The sequence below is a fragment of the Taudactylus pleione genome, unplaced genomic scaffold, assembly GCF_031769625.1.
Source record: "Taudactylus pleione unplaced genomic scaffold, aTauple2 ptg000206l, whole genome shotgun sequence".
Classification (NCBI taxonomy): Eukaryota; Metazoa; Chordata; class Amphibia; order Anura; family Myobatrachidae; genus Taudactylus; species Taudactylus pleione.
Window position 1 is genome coordinate 11,583,575 of NW_028284608.1, and position 16,881 is coordinate 11,600,455.

The 16,881-nt window shown below is 44.5% G+C and overlaps 1 protein-coding gene across 8 annotated transcripts in view; it reads left to right on the forward strand.

Moving 5' to 3' along the window:
* Positions 1–16,881, forward strand: part of PLCB4 (phospholipase C beta 4) — a 335,768-nt gene that overhangs the window by 163,616 nt on the left and 155,271 nt on the right. For all 8 annotated transcript variants that reach the window (XM_088478044.1, XM_088478048.1, XM_088478046.1 and 5 more), the window contains 4 exons: positions 1,792–1,887; positions 9,278–9,358; positions 12,267–12,326; positions 13,404–13,547. In XM_088478044.1, coding sequence (XP_088334170.1) covers positions 1,804–1,887; positions 9,278–9,358; positions 12,267–12,326; positions 13,404–13,547 — 369 coding nt within the window. In that variant the 5' untranslated portion in view covers positions 1,792–1,803. The remainder of the gene's footprint in view (positions 1–1,791; positions 1,888–9,277; positions 9,359–12,266; positions 12,327–13,403; positions 13,548–16,881) is intronic.

Here is a 16,881-nt window from a genome sequence, read left to right on the forward strand (position 1 = left end):
TTGTATTATTTTGTTTTCTCCGCTTCGTATATTTTGCCAAAATACCTTCAGTTTATTTTTTTATGTGTTCACTAGCTGTTGCCCGTGGCTTCGCCCACGATGAAACATTTTGTTTTATTTCAGGTGTTATCGTTGTATTGCTTTGCATAGGGGTCCTGTAGTGGGAGTGACCTACGTGATCAGCAGCGCTATACAGATTGCCAGCCGCAGCGCCTTCATCCACCACTCACACCAATGTCACTGTGTGCCCTGTGCACAGACTGATATGTAACCTATCCTATTCATCCACCACTCACACCAATGTCACTGTGTGCCCTGTGCACAGACTGCTATGTAGCCTATCCTATTCACCCAACACTCACACCAATGTCACTGTGTGCCCTGTGCACAGACTGCTATGTAGCCTATCCTATTCACCCAACACTCACATCAATGTCACTGTGTGCCCTGTGCACAGACTGCTATGTAACCTATTCTATTCACCCACCACTCACACCAATGTCACTGTGTGCCCTGTGCACAGACTGCTATGTAGCCTATCCTATTCACCCACCACTCACACCAATGTCTCTGTGTGCCCTGTGCACAGACTGCTATGTAGCCTATCCTATTCAAGTGACCGCGGGCCCAACGCGCCCCTCCCCCACCCCTTACCGGCCACACGCACGGTGCCTATCTTTTGCATTGATGATGTCAATAAGTTTTGTTTTTGTTATTGCTCAGCTTTAACCTGACGGATCAAGATGACACAAAGTGCAGGTTATATCTAGGAGTTTCCACTACAAAATGATGCAGTTTTCATGAAAATCGGTTCAGTAGTTTCTGCGCCAACTTGTATCAGACAGACAGACACAACATTTTTGTTATATAAGTATAGATAAGGAGGTGACAGTTTTTTTTACCTATACATGATAGTGCATATTCAATTCTGTACTCTAGAACAATAATTATAAAAAATGAGTGAATTTGCAGAATTGTTAACTATTTTGCACATTAAGCCAAACTGAAAATAGCATTCCTACTTTTAGCTAAGCTAGTAGGTCATGCAAGAAAGCTGTTTAAAGGGAACATTTCTCTAATGTATCTTTCCATCCGCCCACAGACCTAAACTAATTAAGGGTGGATGTATGATCAGAAAGGCTTTACTTTGATTTATGAGAGAGGCCGTATTGAAGTGACCAGTTCTTGTGTCCTAACATAAATATTAAAGCATGGCGTACTAACCCTTTCACTGCATAAGAGACACTTTATTATAGAAACTATAATTTTGCTACTATGTTTTTGGTATTCTATGTATTTCTCATTCAAATAAATGTATTCTGTATTTCTAGTTTATTTTGTTTTGATTTTTCGGCATGAAGATCACCACTAACTGCTTTACGCAATTGTATACCGCACAAGCGTAGTTGCCGACATTTCAGACCTCGCCTCCGTGAGCTATGTGTAGGGGGAGGGGACTTAATTATGCAGCCTGCATTGTAACACCCCATTTACCACAGTGTGATGGATTCTAATTGAGACACCATGCCGCAGTGGGCGGAGCATGATGCCGCAAATAAATTGCTGAACGTATTCATATTTTGCAATTTTTGGAAAATATTTTAACATTTTATTTCCACGATAAATTTCCTTAAAATGATTCTTAAACATATGTGGACAGTGATGTTTAATCATTCTTTTATTTGACTATTTTTAGTACTGTTCTCAGACAGGTTCTGAAAAATGCTGTGTTTGCTTGTGTTTCTATCTGCTCATGTTTAATGACACCATGTTCTGTTTCCTATCGTCCAGATCTTTATAAACATGGCAAAACCATATGAGTTCAATTGGCAGAAGGCTGTTCCTCCATTCATGCAAGATGGAGCTGTGTTTGACAGATATGAAGAGGTAAGTGACTGACTGCTTATTGTAGAAATCTGTATCGTACAGTACTGCAGGAAAATCCTGTCTGGAAATTGTACAACGGGTGATTTTATGTGTTTCTCCTGTGCAGCATCACTGTAATCTCGTGTACGTGGCAGGTGCTTAATGAGGTCTGAACATGTTTTCTGTAGCTGGCTACACTTTATTATAAATCAATATTACATTTCTGTATTGCAGAATAACTGGAATTCTATATGTTAATATCATTTTGTACTTGCAATATGTGTGTTTGTGTGTGTGATATGTCCTTGCTCATCTAGCCTCAATATGCCACGCAGCACGATATGCCTAGTGTGAGTGAGCCGCCAAGTCCTGTGCAGCTCTGCTAATGCCTGGCGTCTTTTCTTTACCGCAAATGCGATGTGATGCGACTAGGACGCAGCAGGAGACTATGCTGCACCATAGCACTACGCATGCTGATTGAGAGACTCAGGGGTCTAATTACTTAAGCTGTGTTAGGACTAGGAGACAAAGTAAAAAGTGATAAGGTACCAGCCAATCGGCTCCTAACTGCCATGTCACAGGACGTGTTTGAAAAATGGCAGTTAGGAGTTGATTGGCTGGTACCTTATCAATGTTCACTTTATCTCCTAACAAAGCTTAGTAAATAGACCCTCAGTCACACAAGTGTCACATATAAAAATTAGTCAGCACAGTCTCCTGGTGCGCCCTAGCCGCAACTTAGGACCTCATTCAGAGCCGCTCGCTAGATGCAATCGCTCGCATCCAGCATATGCAAATTTTCAAAGTGACGCCATGGGAAGCAATCGCTCGCCAGGGCATAAGCACACCCACTTTGGCTGTACGAGTGATCGCTTTGTGTATGCTGACACCCATTAGCCTATGTAGAGACGCCCACTAGCGCACGTCATCTCCAGGAAGTGTATTAAAACATTGGTACATCGAGCGCCATCGGTAGCTGTCGCAGCGCTTGTGGTTGCCTTACCTTGCCGCAAGCACTGCGAGGACTTTAGTGTAAAAAACAGGCATGTGACGTGTACTATGACGCTGCCTGTTAATAATGCATGCCTTAAAAACGGCGTTGAAACACTCAGGCACGCCTGCGTTCGTTCGCACCTCCACTCCCCCGTTATTAATGTCCTGCCCCTGTTACCACCCACAGACGGCCTCTCCTGTCACTCATTTCAGTGGGTTGTCTTTGCTGGGCGAGCGAGTGGGCTGCGATTGCACAGAGTAGTTCGCACACGCGCAGAACGAAGCATGCGCGTTCGCAAACCATCGGGCCGCTTGCGAGTGCACAGCAGCTGCGATTGGCTCTGAATGAGGTCCTTAGACATATTAGACACTTTTTCATAAAAAAAAAAGACGCCCAACGTTAGCAGAGTCTCACAGGACCTGACGGCTTACTCACGCCAGGCATATCGCACTGCATGGCGTATTGAGGCTAGATGAGCAGGGACAGTGGAAACATCTGTAGGGTTATAGATGTAGGATAATAATTTATACAGATAAACACAATTCTGCGCCATTCTTCATTAGGAGGAGCAAGTGCAAGGATCGTCAGAGAAGAACAGTTGGTGGTTGGTGAGATGTAGAAGAGTAAATCTGGGTACACACTGTACAATGTGTGATCCAGCCAAAGGTGTGAAGCGATGTAACGATACATCGCACGCGCCGTACACACTGTATGACTACGCGATGCATCGTTACATGCTGCAAGCATGCAGCACAGCAGATGGAATGAAGCGATGGGCAACCGCCATGCACGCGCAAACGACTGTACGCACTATACGATCCATGCGCTATATCGTTCCAATCTGCGCCGGAATGATAGATTATACGATATATCTTATAGTGTGTACCCTACATTCATAATGAAATGAAATGGGGACATCCACTGGAGGGTTAACCCCATTAGAAGGGTCCTTACACCCATGCCCTTGTCTGGTATCATGTGTTATAAAGGGGTATATTTTAGATAGTGTGTAAGTGAGTGGCAGGGTTAGTGATGGGATGTGGAAGAAGAGGTCAGAGGGAAACCTGTTCATATAAGTAGGTGTGGTGTTTGCGCTGCTGACAGATTAGGAGACATAGGGCTTGATTCAGAGCCGGACGCTATTTGCGGATGGTCATTCTGAAAAAGGGGCCGGATATTTAAATTAAGCGCTCGCTCTTTGCGGTCTGTTGACGCCTCTATGTCTGAACGAGCGAACGAAACATGCGCTCGCTATTTTGAAAAAAACGCCCCCAGGCCGCTCGCATCATACGTCATCTCCGCTATTTATTTGATTAATCGAGTACATCGAACGACGTTTGAACTGCTCGCTATTCTTGTGGTAGCATTTTCCTACCGCAATCATGCGAGCAGTTCAGGCTAAAAACAACCAAGTGACGTGGTTGATGACGCTGCTTTGTTATGCACACCCTTAAAACGCCCGTTTTGACCGTTTGGCACGCCTGCGTTCGGATCTCCACTCCCAGTTTTCAAGCACCTTCCCCTGTTACCACCCACAAACGCCTCATCCTGTCACTCAAATTAGCAGGCATTCGCTATTTTGCGAGCACACGAATTCCGACCGCACTGACTGGTTCGCGCATGCGCATTACAACCCATACACATGCGCAGATGTGCGAACATCGCTCGGAGCGAACGAACGGCCGCTTACGAGCGGCTCTGAATCAGGCCCATAGGCCCTCATTCAGAGGCGGTCGCAAGAAGCGAGCGCTCGCTCTGAATGAGGGCGGCCGCTTGCTTTTTCTAGTGCGGCCTCCTGGTCGCTAGCTAAGCTGTGGGTTACCACCCACAGCTTAGCCACCGACCAGGTTGATGGTCGCGATGGTTAAGACCATCGCGACCATCGGGGCTTGCGATGAGACCCTAAGGTTAGGTCTCGGCAACCGCAAGCCCCAGGGAGCTTCCTGCTTTGATCGAGCAGGGAGCTCCCCACTGACATCACTGCTGATGTCAGTGCGGCCACCCACAAAACGGTAGGCGTTAAGGAACGCCTCCGTTTGTGAAACCCCCCCCCGCCCCGGCTGCAAAACGGGCCGAGCTGTCGATCACCGTCGACAGCCGTCCCTTTTGTATTGAGCTCCGGAGCGAGAGAGTTTCTCTCTCGCTCCGGGGCTTGTGCACGCGCAGTGCGGCCGCTGCGTGTGCGCAGGACCAAAACATCGACCCGGTTGCGAGTGCTCAGCGCTTGCGACCGGGTCTGAATGAGGTCCATAAAGGCCATGTGATATACTTACAGATATGGAGAGTAGAGAGATGAAGTTCAGTGTAAAGGTGGCATTGGAAGCCATTGTAGCTTATCAGCTTGCCAAGGGAGATGTTGTATATAGAAATAGAAAGGGGCTTAGGACAGAGCCTAAGGGGTATATTTACTAAAGTGCAGGTTTTTAGAAGTTATTATCTTCTATAAGGTGCTAGATGAATGTTAAGTAGAATCTGATTATTTGCTATGGGCAACATCTCCACTTCTAAAAACCTGCATTTTAGTAACTATAACCCTAAATATTTCTATTTCAAGCTAAATCTATCATGTGAGGAGGAGGAAGACTACATTAAACAACCATCCAGCTGTATACTTCTTGTCACATGCCCACTAAATGCATAGACATCTATATCCAATGCCATTAGGCTTGGTCCAAGATATCAATCAGGGTTTTGTATAGAGTATATAATGCTTTTCTTTTATATATTTTCACCAGTTGTCTCTGCAACAACCTGTGTGCGTGTCACGTGGGGCATTCCTTACTGTACACACCACGTCATGAAAAGACCATGATTTCTGTAAAGCAGGGTATGTGACCCCTGTATTACATGCTGAATGGAAGGGGATTGTAATTCCAACCGTCTTATTGTTCCTTTTATTGTTGGCGAATCCCGTGTTGTCTACTGGGGTCCATGCACACAGCGATCTCCGTCCACTGGGAAACGGACAGACTGGCAGCGATCTAAGATCTGCTGTTACATGTTACAGCTTTAAGGTTGGAATAGAAGCTGCTGTCGGTGCTATCTCTGTAATGCTTCCAAGTAAGCGGAGATCACATTGTTTGCAATTGTGTTCTCTATGAAATTGCTTCCAGATTACTAGATTACTTCCAGTCTAGTGAAGGTCTCTCTGCCAAGTGACATATTAGGCCAGATAAGAGTCACATAACTGTCTCAGCTCTTCATCTGTATATTGGTTATATTTACCTCAGTACATGCACGGCTATGTAGGCCGGACCCTTGCAGCTAGTCTCATCAGTTACTGTCAGGGGTTGGGTATAATATGCCGACAGTCATCACGTCGACAGAATAATATCAACATGGTCATAATGTCGACATTGACATGTCGATGTTTATCATGTAGACAGTGATGCATCATGTGTACCTGTTATCCCTGGTGGCCAAGCAGTGACTACAGCTCCAGCAGTGTCTTCCGGATCCCGGCAGTCATGTGACTGTGACTTTCGCGTCAGACATCCGATACTCCGGCGTTCGGGTGAATATTTCTACCATAACCCCCACCCCCCGTCGCCATCCATACAGTCCCCACGCAGACTAACCTTAACCCATCTGCCGATAGCCTACCCTATTACCGGCATTCTGGTGTCGTTGCCTGTCTACATTTTAACAATGTTGCCATAACTGTCCACATTTTGGTGTCGGCATTATGAATGTTGTCATTGTCAACCTTTTGACTACATCCCTCTGTCACAACTCCATGTGATCCCCCCCCTTCAATCAGTTATACCCCCAGCTAGAGCACCTCTTTTTCTGACCATCTCAGCAGTAGTCTGCGCAACACATGGCATCATCTTACTACATCTACTACTACTACTACACTTACACACATCCTTCTAGCACACTGCCTTACCAGGGAAACCAATCACCCTTCTAGGACTTGTACCAGGGAAACCAATCACCCTTCTAGGACTTGTACCAGGGAAACCAATCACCCTTCTAGGACTTGTACCAGGGAAACCAATCATCCTTCTAGGACTTGTACCAGGGAAACCAATCATCCTTCTAGGACTTGTACCAGGGAAACCAATCACCCTTCTAGGACTTGTACCAGGGAAACCAATCATCCTTCTAGGACTTGTACCAGGGAAACCAATCATCCTTCTAGGATTTGTGCCAGGGAAACAAATCACGCTTCTAGGACTTGTACCAGGGAAACCAATCATCCTTCTAGGATTTGTACCAGAGAAACCAATCACGCTTCTAGGATTTGTACCAAGGAAACCAATCATCCTTTTAGGATTTGTACCAGGGAAACCAATCACCCTTCTAGGATTTGTACAAGGGAAACCAATCACCCTTCTAGGATTTGTACCAGGGAAACCAATCACCCTTCTAGGATTTGTACAAGGGAAACCAATCACCCTTCTAGGATTTGTACAAGGGAAACCAATCACCCTTCTAAGATTTGTACCAGGGAAACCAAACACCCTTCTAGGATTTGTACACAACAATAAACCAATGCACCCATGGGTCGGCTGCATGTCTTATGGACGTACTGCTTGTGCACTTAACAAGAAAGAAAGTTAAATGTATACTGAAAATCAGGTTATAATAAACATAAACTGATAATGACTGTAAAGTAAGTTTATTAAGGGGTTTACCCGTTGGAATTAATTAAAGCAGTCCCATTTGCGCTGTGTAACCAGTGCTTACACTTGTGGCCGGGGGTTAAGGGGGTCAGTTAGGCAGTGGCGTTTCATTCAGGACTTTTTTTTGGAGGGAGTAGTTATTATTATTTTCTACAGTGCCATTAGGAGTTTGCCCTTATGTTATGAGAGCCCTGGCCTTTCAACCAGTACGGCATATGTTGCTTTCTCATGTAACCTACATCATAGCAATCACATATACATTGTAACCACAGTATGTGAGTACTGTAATACTTATTGATGCATATAATAGAGGAATAAAACTTATTTAGATGCTGCATGTTAGAGACAATGTGCTTGGTGTAGTGTCATATCAGTTACAAGCACACAGATTAGTGTTTGTGAATATGACGCGCATGGCATGCTGCTTCCATCTCTATGCTTGTTGTGCCTCTCTTGACATTGATATATTGTATGCATAAATCGATGTGTATGAAAATCATTTGTAAAGGGCTCTCCACATCCATGCTTTGTATTGGAAAATTGGGAGGAACAATCTGGCCTACCTGATACTCAACCCATCCACATTCTGCACAAAGATTCTCTAATAAAGCAGGCAGAGTAGGAGTGACAGCTTTGCAGACTTGCCTTGCAGAAATTGCCTGTGTAGATTGATTCGCGTGACTGCATTCTCAGCTTGACCAATACGAGGTCCCATCAGGACACTGGACCTCATTCAGAGGCGCTCGCAAAATGCGAGCGCTCCCTCTGAATGAGGGCGGCCGCATCTTTTTTCTGAGCCGGCCTCCTGGCCGCTCGCTAGGCTGTGGGTGACCCTTGTGGTAGGGTCTCGTCTGCCGCAAGCCCCAGTGAGCTTTCGGCTCTATTAGAGCTGGAAGCTCACCACTGACATCACGAGTGATGTCAGTGGGGCCACCCCCAAACGGCAAGTGTTACGTCGGGAATGCCTCCATTTGGCAAGCCACCCCCCCGCCCCGCCTACAAAACGGTGTGAGCTGTCGATCACCATCAACAGCCGCCACTTTGTAATAAGCCCCAGAGCGAGAGAATTTATCTCGCGCTACTGGGTTGTGCACGCGCAGTGTGGCCGCTGCGCGTGCGCGGTGCCTCTACATTGACCCGTTTGCGAGCGCATCGGATGTGGAGAAGCTTGATTCAGCAGTGGACACAAATGTGATCGCAACTGCAATCTCTTACAGATCACATTTTCTAAAATATGCTGATGCCTGCCAAAGCACAGCCAACATAAAGACAGCCATTGCTGCCTTCTCATATCCATCCAATGTCACACTCCTGAGCAAACATCGGTACCATCGATGCACCTCAAGCAGTCACACAGCATCTACGGCAGGTCTGACCAGCCGCAAACACTGCAGCTCTCCTCACACGTAGAGAGCTCTCATGCTGAGAGGGCAATTGCTATGGCTAATTTATGCGTGCCAACAAAACAGTTGAAACGGTCAGACACGCCTGCGTTTACTTAACCACCCGTCCGTTACCTCCCCCAAATGCTGACCACATAACACTCACTTTGTAAATGGATCCTCTGTGCGTACGTAATCACAATGCAATCGCGACGCGTGCACAGTGCGATTTGCACACATGCGCAGTGGCAAATATTCGCTCAAACTGCGCATTGCATCCGCTGTTGAATCGGGCCCATAGTGGATTGGGGAGTTAATGTCGCAGTAACAATGATCAATGTCTCCGTGATTCACATTTGAAAATTCCTGTGAGGTAAAATCTAACGGCCTCTGTCATTCTCTTGTAGGAATCTTTTGTATTTGAACCAAATTGCCTCTTTAAAATGGACGAGTTCGGCTTCTTTCTTACATGGAAAAGTGAAGGAAAGGTATGTTTTCTGTGGTGAACTCTACACATTAGTGCATTATCTGGTCCGGGCTAAGTGCATCTAATAATGATAACACAATAAATGGATTACATTCCACTGGCTCTGTCAGAATAATTTACATTAAGATATGAAAGCATGTCTCCATTCTTCCTTACCACTACTTCTAATAGAAACTAGCCTTGAAAACACAAAAACATTCCCCTTGAAGAGAACAAATGATTGATGTTTGTCGCGGGGCCCTGCTTATTCTGTGTACAACCATTTTGTTAAGGAACTTAAGAGCCATTTGCAAAAGTAGAAGCATACATTGTAAGTGCCAATTACACATATTATACGTGCAGCTTTGACCTGCTTCATACACTTAACATTCCATGCCAAAATAACATTTACAGCGCTTCAAAATTTTAGATGTTTTGATGGGTGGAACTAGCAGGATCGTGTGGGCACTGACAACTACATACAGGATAAGCTCACTTGTGCCCCTTACTTCACAAGCAAAGCCTAGGGGAGTATATTTACTCAAGTTAAGGTTTTTAAAAGTAGAGATGTTGCCTATGGCAACCAGTCAGATTCCAGCTTTTATCTTCTAGCAGGTGCTAGATAAATGATAAGTAGAATCTGATTGGTTGTTATGGGCAACAACTCCACTTCTAAATACCTGTCCTTTATTAAGATATTTAAATGAGACTCAATGAGCGCTTTACAAGTTGTGTTCCCATGTTTACAGGCAGCCTCATGTCCTTCCCTCCCCCAACAAATGGGCTTAACGTGGGGGCACCTTGCTCTTCTTCCAGGTGTACTGTACATGGGATAGAACAATTTTAGGTGCATTTCTACCAAGGGGGAAAGAATTAAATGTTCAGTAATGACTAGAAGGACTGTACCGATACTTTCACGATTAAAGACATGAATTATGATAAACCGAGCAGTATTTTAGGATAAAAATGAATGAAGGTTGGATATTGTAGCAATGTTTTTTTCAGTAAAGCGCATTTCTCACTGGACCGCAGTCTTTTAAAAGTGCCCTTCCCAAAACCAGAATGTGGATGCACTCTTTGTACAGTAGTAAGCAAGTTGCACATCTTGGATCGTCAGAACAAAGAAAAATAATCTGCATGACTGCAATAGAGTTTGCAAATGACCATTAGCGTTTATAAAATATTGAAATTGCATACTAGCGCTTCACTTCCACCTATTCATTCACATTTCATTGTTTCCTCTAAGATACTGCTCATTATATAATGTGATATTTCTATTCATAAGAGTATGGGGCATTGAGAAGTCATTACATGTGTCACTATCATTATTTTTATGTTTTTATTACATGTGAAGAACTGGGGATACATATGTTAGTTATGTTGACAGTGAACATTCATTCATTCATTCATCATGACGACTAGATCATTTCAACAGGTACTCCATGTCAGCAGAGTTCACATGGAACATGTTGACCCTTATGAAAACATGTTGAAAAGTCGACCCCTAACGGTAACCCTAACTTTTGTCTTGTCGACTTTTTAACAATGTAGACGTCATATGTCGACATTTTAGCCACGTCGACATGGTGAAATTAGAAATTCTGGTGTCGCCATTGACTGTCTACATTGTGAATGTAAACATGCTGGCTGCATGACGTAGAACTTAGACTTCTCCTGTTTAAAGTGTGAATAGTTGTTGCAAAATGCACCCTGCTGAATATACAGACAGAAGCCCAATTGCGATCACAGGATTTGTAAAATAACATTTTGTGGAGAGAAGAAAATAAATCTCTGCAGCTACAAAATGATGCCTGGGAATAAATCCTCTCTCTATCCCCCTTCAATCCCATTTACATATCTGCTACATAAAACATTGATTTTACACAAATGAGCCCACAGTATGCTATCAGCAATTCCAACTCCCCAAGTGGAATTGGTATGATATACCGCCGGACCCCTGGCCGGCAGGTTCAAATACCGACAGCGGCAGCCCGACAAGGATGAAAATCACAATCGTCCCCAGGTAAGTATTCACTAATCTATTCTACCCCCTAACCCTCCTTAGGGGTGCCTAACCCTAACCTTCCCCCCCAGTGCCTAACCCTAATCTCCCCTCTAAGTGCCTAAACCTAACCCCCCCTTCCCCGCTGCCTGAACCTAAGTCCCCCGGGGGGGGGGGGGACCTAACCCTAAGTCCCCCTGGGAGCCCTACACCTAACCCAGCTGCCCCCCACCACCACCCCTCCCCCCCCCCCTGTGCGGCTGTCCGCGCTCGGCGCCCGCCATCACTTCGTTTGGGATGCCGGGCAACGGTGAAATGACAGGCGTCTAGATTTAGATGCCTGTCATTTAACCCTCGCTGGGATTAAGCAGTCAGGAAGCCGGCTCTCAGGATTAGGTCCACCAGCTTCCCGACTGCATACCCCTCAAGTTCCTCTCATCAGAACTTTAACAAAAAAAAGCTTTTCCTCCACAGACACTCAATTCTCATTACGTAAAAGGAGATACATTAATGCAGCATGGTTACAGCACAAGTCAGTGGCACATCTATAATGGCTGCAGGGTGTGTGCTACACATGAGCCCCTGGAGTAGAGGGGGGGGGGTCTTTGATGCACTCCCTGTACTCTAGACCCCACAGTGTGCACTGTTGTCGTGTGTCCCTGTCCCCAACCCGTCCTCCCCGTATACCGAGCATTAATGCGCCTCTATTACGTGCCATCACAAGACCTCCATTTACGGTATGGTCCCACAGTACTTGCACTTTCCAAAATTACCTTTTATTGATTCATAGTTTTTATTCGAAACACTGTTCAGCGAAAAAATGTGAAAAACTCCCAAGTGTGCGTCATTTAAATGTCAGTTTTTCGAAAATGAATGTGATAAATTTACCAGGAGCGTATCTCTCTTTTTCTTATGTTTTATTGTGCAGGAAGGTCAAGTTTTGGAATGTTCTCTAATCAACAGCATACGCGTTGGCGCTGTACCAAAGGTAAGGCCATCTGATGTAGGTCTATGCCTCTCCGACAGCTCAGCTGAGAAGCTCATCATTCTGCAGATCTGCAAATGGCATCAGAGCATTGACGACCTTATAATAATGAGTATGAAATGTCAGGTGCTAAATGTCATAAAGAGCCGGTGTATTGTTACGTGTAGATGGCACCTTAGTTGAAAGTGGCATTGAAAAAACGTTAATACGACAGCAAGAGTGAATGCGAAAAGATAATACAAAGAATGGAAAGTACACATAGGGCCTGTTGCAGAGTTGTTCGCTATTAGTATCACTGCGGTGTCTTTGGATTTAGCAGCGATAATAACATATGCTAATGCCGCAAGAGGCATTTGAGGACAAAAGACGCCCTCCCTGAACGCATCGGATCACCATCGTGGCATCGGGCCTTTGAGTGAGCCTAATGCTCACTAGGCCTAAGGTCGCTGCTCCGTAGCTGAGACCAGTAAGCTTGCATCTAAGAGGTAGACACTGGACTTGACGCTCCCAGAAAACGGGGCGACGCGCCCCTCCATTCAGGAACGGTGGCCATCAAAACTGCCGCAGCATGTCAGTCATGCTGCATCCTAGGTACACTGCCACCGTAGTCGCAAACAGAGACCTGCACGTGCACAGTTCTCCAACAATCAGCTGTACGCAAACCATGGCTTTTGCGTACAACTCAGAATCAGACCCATAATCTGGAGGAACTGTGCTTTAATTGCACTTTAAATTAACCCTATTTTGAATTTTCACTAACACATCTTTATTTTAGTGTATAAATGATGCATATGTCGTTCGCCATACCATGTGTGCAGCAATTGCTTTTAATGTTTTGATGGAGATTTATCAAACTTGCTAAAGAGGTCAACAGGAGAAGTCTCCCCTACCAACCAATCAGATTGTAGCTATAATATTATAGAAAGTACTATATAAATGGCAGCTAGGAGCTGATTGGTTGCTATGGGGCAACTTTTTCCATTTAAACAGATTGTTAAATCTCCCCCATTGCATTTAATTTATCATTAATAAAAAAAAAAATGGCTTGTGATTTTAATTCAGCTTTCTCCCCTGGTGCAGGATCCCAAATTGCTGACTGCGCTGGAGGCCGCTGGAAAGGCTGAAAATGAGCTAGAAGGCCGGATAGTGGTTGTCTGCTCTGGTACTGACCTGGTGAACATCAACTTCACTTACATGGTAGCAGAGAGCGTAGAAGTAGCTAAGGTATTCCGCAATTAAACTCGGCTTATGTTACTATGATGTTTCTGTGGCTACCCTAATCTGCTTCTGTAATTACAGAATGATTTATTCCGGCTTGGCTTATTGCAATAGCAACAAAACCATAATGTGACAAACAAAGACTATATCAAATGCAGTAATTAATCATATACCAAGGGAGAGCAAATACAATTATGTGTTGTTAATAACCTCCCTCATAAAGGTTTGCAAATGACAAGAGATCTGAAAGGATACACTTATGCTGGATACACACTAGACGATGTGTACCCAGCCCGACATCGGCAGCGACGGGACCCGGTGGGGGAGTCTGCATCGGCAAGTGCATGCACACTTGCCGATGCGGACAGCGGTGGAGAGACGGCGGGGGTCATGCTGTATTCGGCAGCTTGGCGCTTGCTAACGACATCCCCTGTCTGACCTGCATGTAGGGCCAACGGAGGATGTCGCTGATGACCCGCAGGAGCGCGCATCGTCAACATACACACTTGGCGATTTCAACGATTTGTTGTTCCCATGCGTCAGAATTGGCCAAATCATTTAAAAAATCGTCTAGTGTGCACGGGGCTTAACAGTGATTGGTCAGTTTTGGGAGTGACACATAACTTATGGGTGAAATCTATTTGGGTATTAGGGATATTTGTTTTATAGAAAGTCCCTCCCCACTTCTTCCAAAAACAGACGGTATCGGGCATGGAGCTCCACAGTATTTCAATTTGGGGAGCACTGTTTTTTGTTACAACACCCCTAAAAACATACAGCATGGTTCCGCTGTAAGGCTTGAACAACTACTTATATTAGCAACGTGAAATGTGGTTTTCCATTAACAGCCACTTTTTCCACTAAATATACAGATGTTGCCATGCACATCCATGCCGCGATGGATGGCGCGACTAGTGTGTCCGCGTGAATGGCGTGCCGCATGCATGCACATCCCATAGACTTTAATGGGGAGAACGCCGGCCACGCCTAGTCACAGCCCAGCGAGAGGTCCGCTATGCCGCGATGCGTGGCGCTGTGCGCGCCCATCGCGGCTATATCTGTATGTATGTCTTTAAAAGTGTGGGCTATTAGCTATTATAACTTTGTACTTCTATTTTAACCGATTCATGAACACATAAAGGTGGCTAGCAGCAGCAGGTTCTCCAGGTGCTCACATTCAATTTGTGTCTGACCTTATGCCTAAGGTTACTTGACTTCATCACTTTACCTCTAATCACACTTTCATATGGTGTGTGTCTTCCCATGTGCCTTATAAAAGGAATTTTTAAGATTTAAAGCACTGGGTGCCACGGGGCACTTGCAGGGGTGCCACGGGTTGGTGGTCCACTACAAGATCACATTATTTATTGTTAATGTGATAGGCAAGACCAGTGCTGCTGGCTGCCAGTCATAAAATACATGGACAAACAGAAGTGTGACCCTGTCCATAGCCACAGATCAGAACCTATGGATGACAGGGGAGCACAATTTACTTAATTGAATATTGTTTGCTGAGTATCTCAATGAGAAACATTTGGCCTAAAGGTGCCGTGAAAAATATGCTGATACTTCAGGGCACCATGATTGAAATAAAATTTGGGAACCACTGATCTAAGGGACATACTGACAGCATAGAGTGCACCTCTGGTATTTGTGTACATTAATGTATGCCAGTTTGATACTGTAATTCTATGTTTGGTTACTTTAATAAAAATAAAAATCCTCTAGTGTATAAATATACAGGCAACGTTTCAGCGGTATGAAAGTGTAAACCCTTGTTACACTCTGATCCCTCTGAAATGTTGTTGCTACTGAATCTAGCACTTTGAAGACCCGTGGGTGCCTACCTTTGCGGGAAGGAGTGGATACTAAATTTTTGTATAAAGAAAAAAAAATTACGTAAAAGATACATGAAGGGACTTTAGGTTCCTTTATTTACCCACCATAGCAGCTAGAAACATGGGAGTTTATTAAACCCTTTTAAATTATGTTCCCCGATTACCAGACATTAACCCCCTGCACTACCGAAAAATCATGGAATCCTAGGATAGGGGAAGATCTCCCCCCAACCTGGCCTCCCTAAATTCTGGGGCACACACATTTTGAAAATGGGGGGATGGTCCTCTTTTTGGCTTCCTTGGTATTTATTGTCTAGCGATCAACTGTGATCCCCACCAGGTTGTATTACCCAGCGCTGCGGAAAAATGTTGTGCCCTCTCTTTCTCCCCCATTCTGGCTCCAATACAAGTGTGGGCACCCTTGTTTCCAAGAGGCGAGTCAGACACTACCTTTGTAGTTATTGCCTGGTGCCCATTTTCTGAAAACGCAATATCTACTGATCTTTGTGTGGATACTCCATTATGTGGATACTCCATTAGACAAAATCTGTGATATTGATGCTGGGACCTGACAAGAGAAAGTGTCAAAAAATTAGCTCAGGACAGGACTCACCCCCCCCCCCCCCCCAGCAGTGAGGGGGTTAAATTGTTCCTTTTAACAGTATAAATGCTTTTTTAATTATTTCTGTTTTGCATGGTATCTGTTGAGATTCAAAATGATTATTATTGTAAATTTTTGTTTTACTCTAAGTAGTGATATTCAATATTGTGATAGAGGCTGTAACGATTCATCAGGGGACAGTTCCAGTAGAGACAAAGAAATGATCAGGTTTCACAGAGTCTACATGGAGAGATTGCACGCTGTAATTCCCCTGCACATGGAGTGAGATTGCAGCTTTATACAGCTTGTTTGGCAGCTTGTCAACATATTGGCAGAGCAAGTTATGACAAGCCGGTGTAATAAGTAGTGAATATTCCAGTCATAGACTCATTTACGGCTTTATTTTGTCTTTTGATTTCTTTGCCGACATATTCTACGGTTTAAAGTATAAACAAAACAGCAAGTCACAAACTGATCCTTTAGTCCAGTCGCATTGGAAAATATATTAGGAGAATGCAGCCTGTGGCTAGGGCTGGATATAGGCAAAGACCGTCAAAGGCAGTGTCCTTGTGTGACAGACACTGGACTGACTGCGCAGCTTGTACCAAAGAGCGGTGACTATAAGATGGTGGCTGGTTATGATCACAGTACGCTGAACACCAGCCAGCAGTTTCCTTTTTTTTAAAGGAGAATTGTACTTAAAAATATATTTGTTTATTTTAGAAAAAAATATATATATATTAGTACCCAGAGCAATGATAATTGTAAACCATAGCAACCAATTAGATATCAGATTTCATTAGGGTTACTATACTGTACTAATAAGAACTTGAATCTTATTGGCTGTTATATTTTACAGTACATTGTTGCTCCTTGCATCATGTTTTTTAGAGCAGCCCTA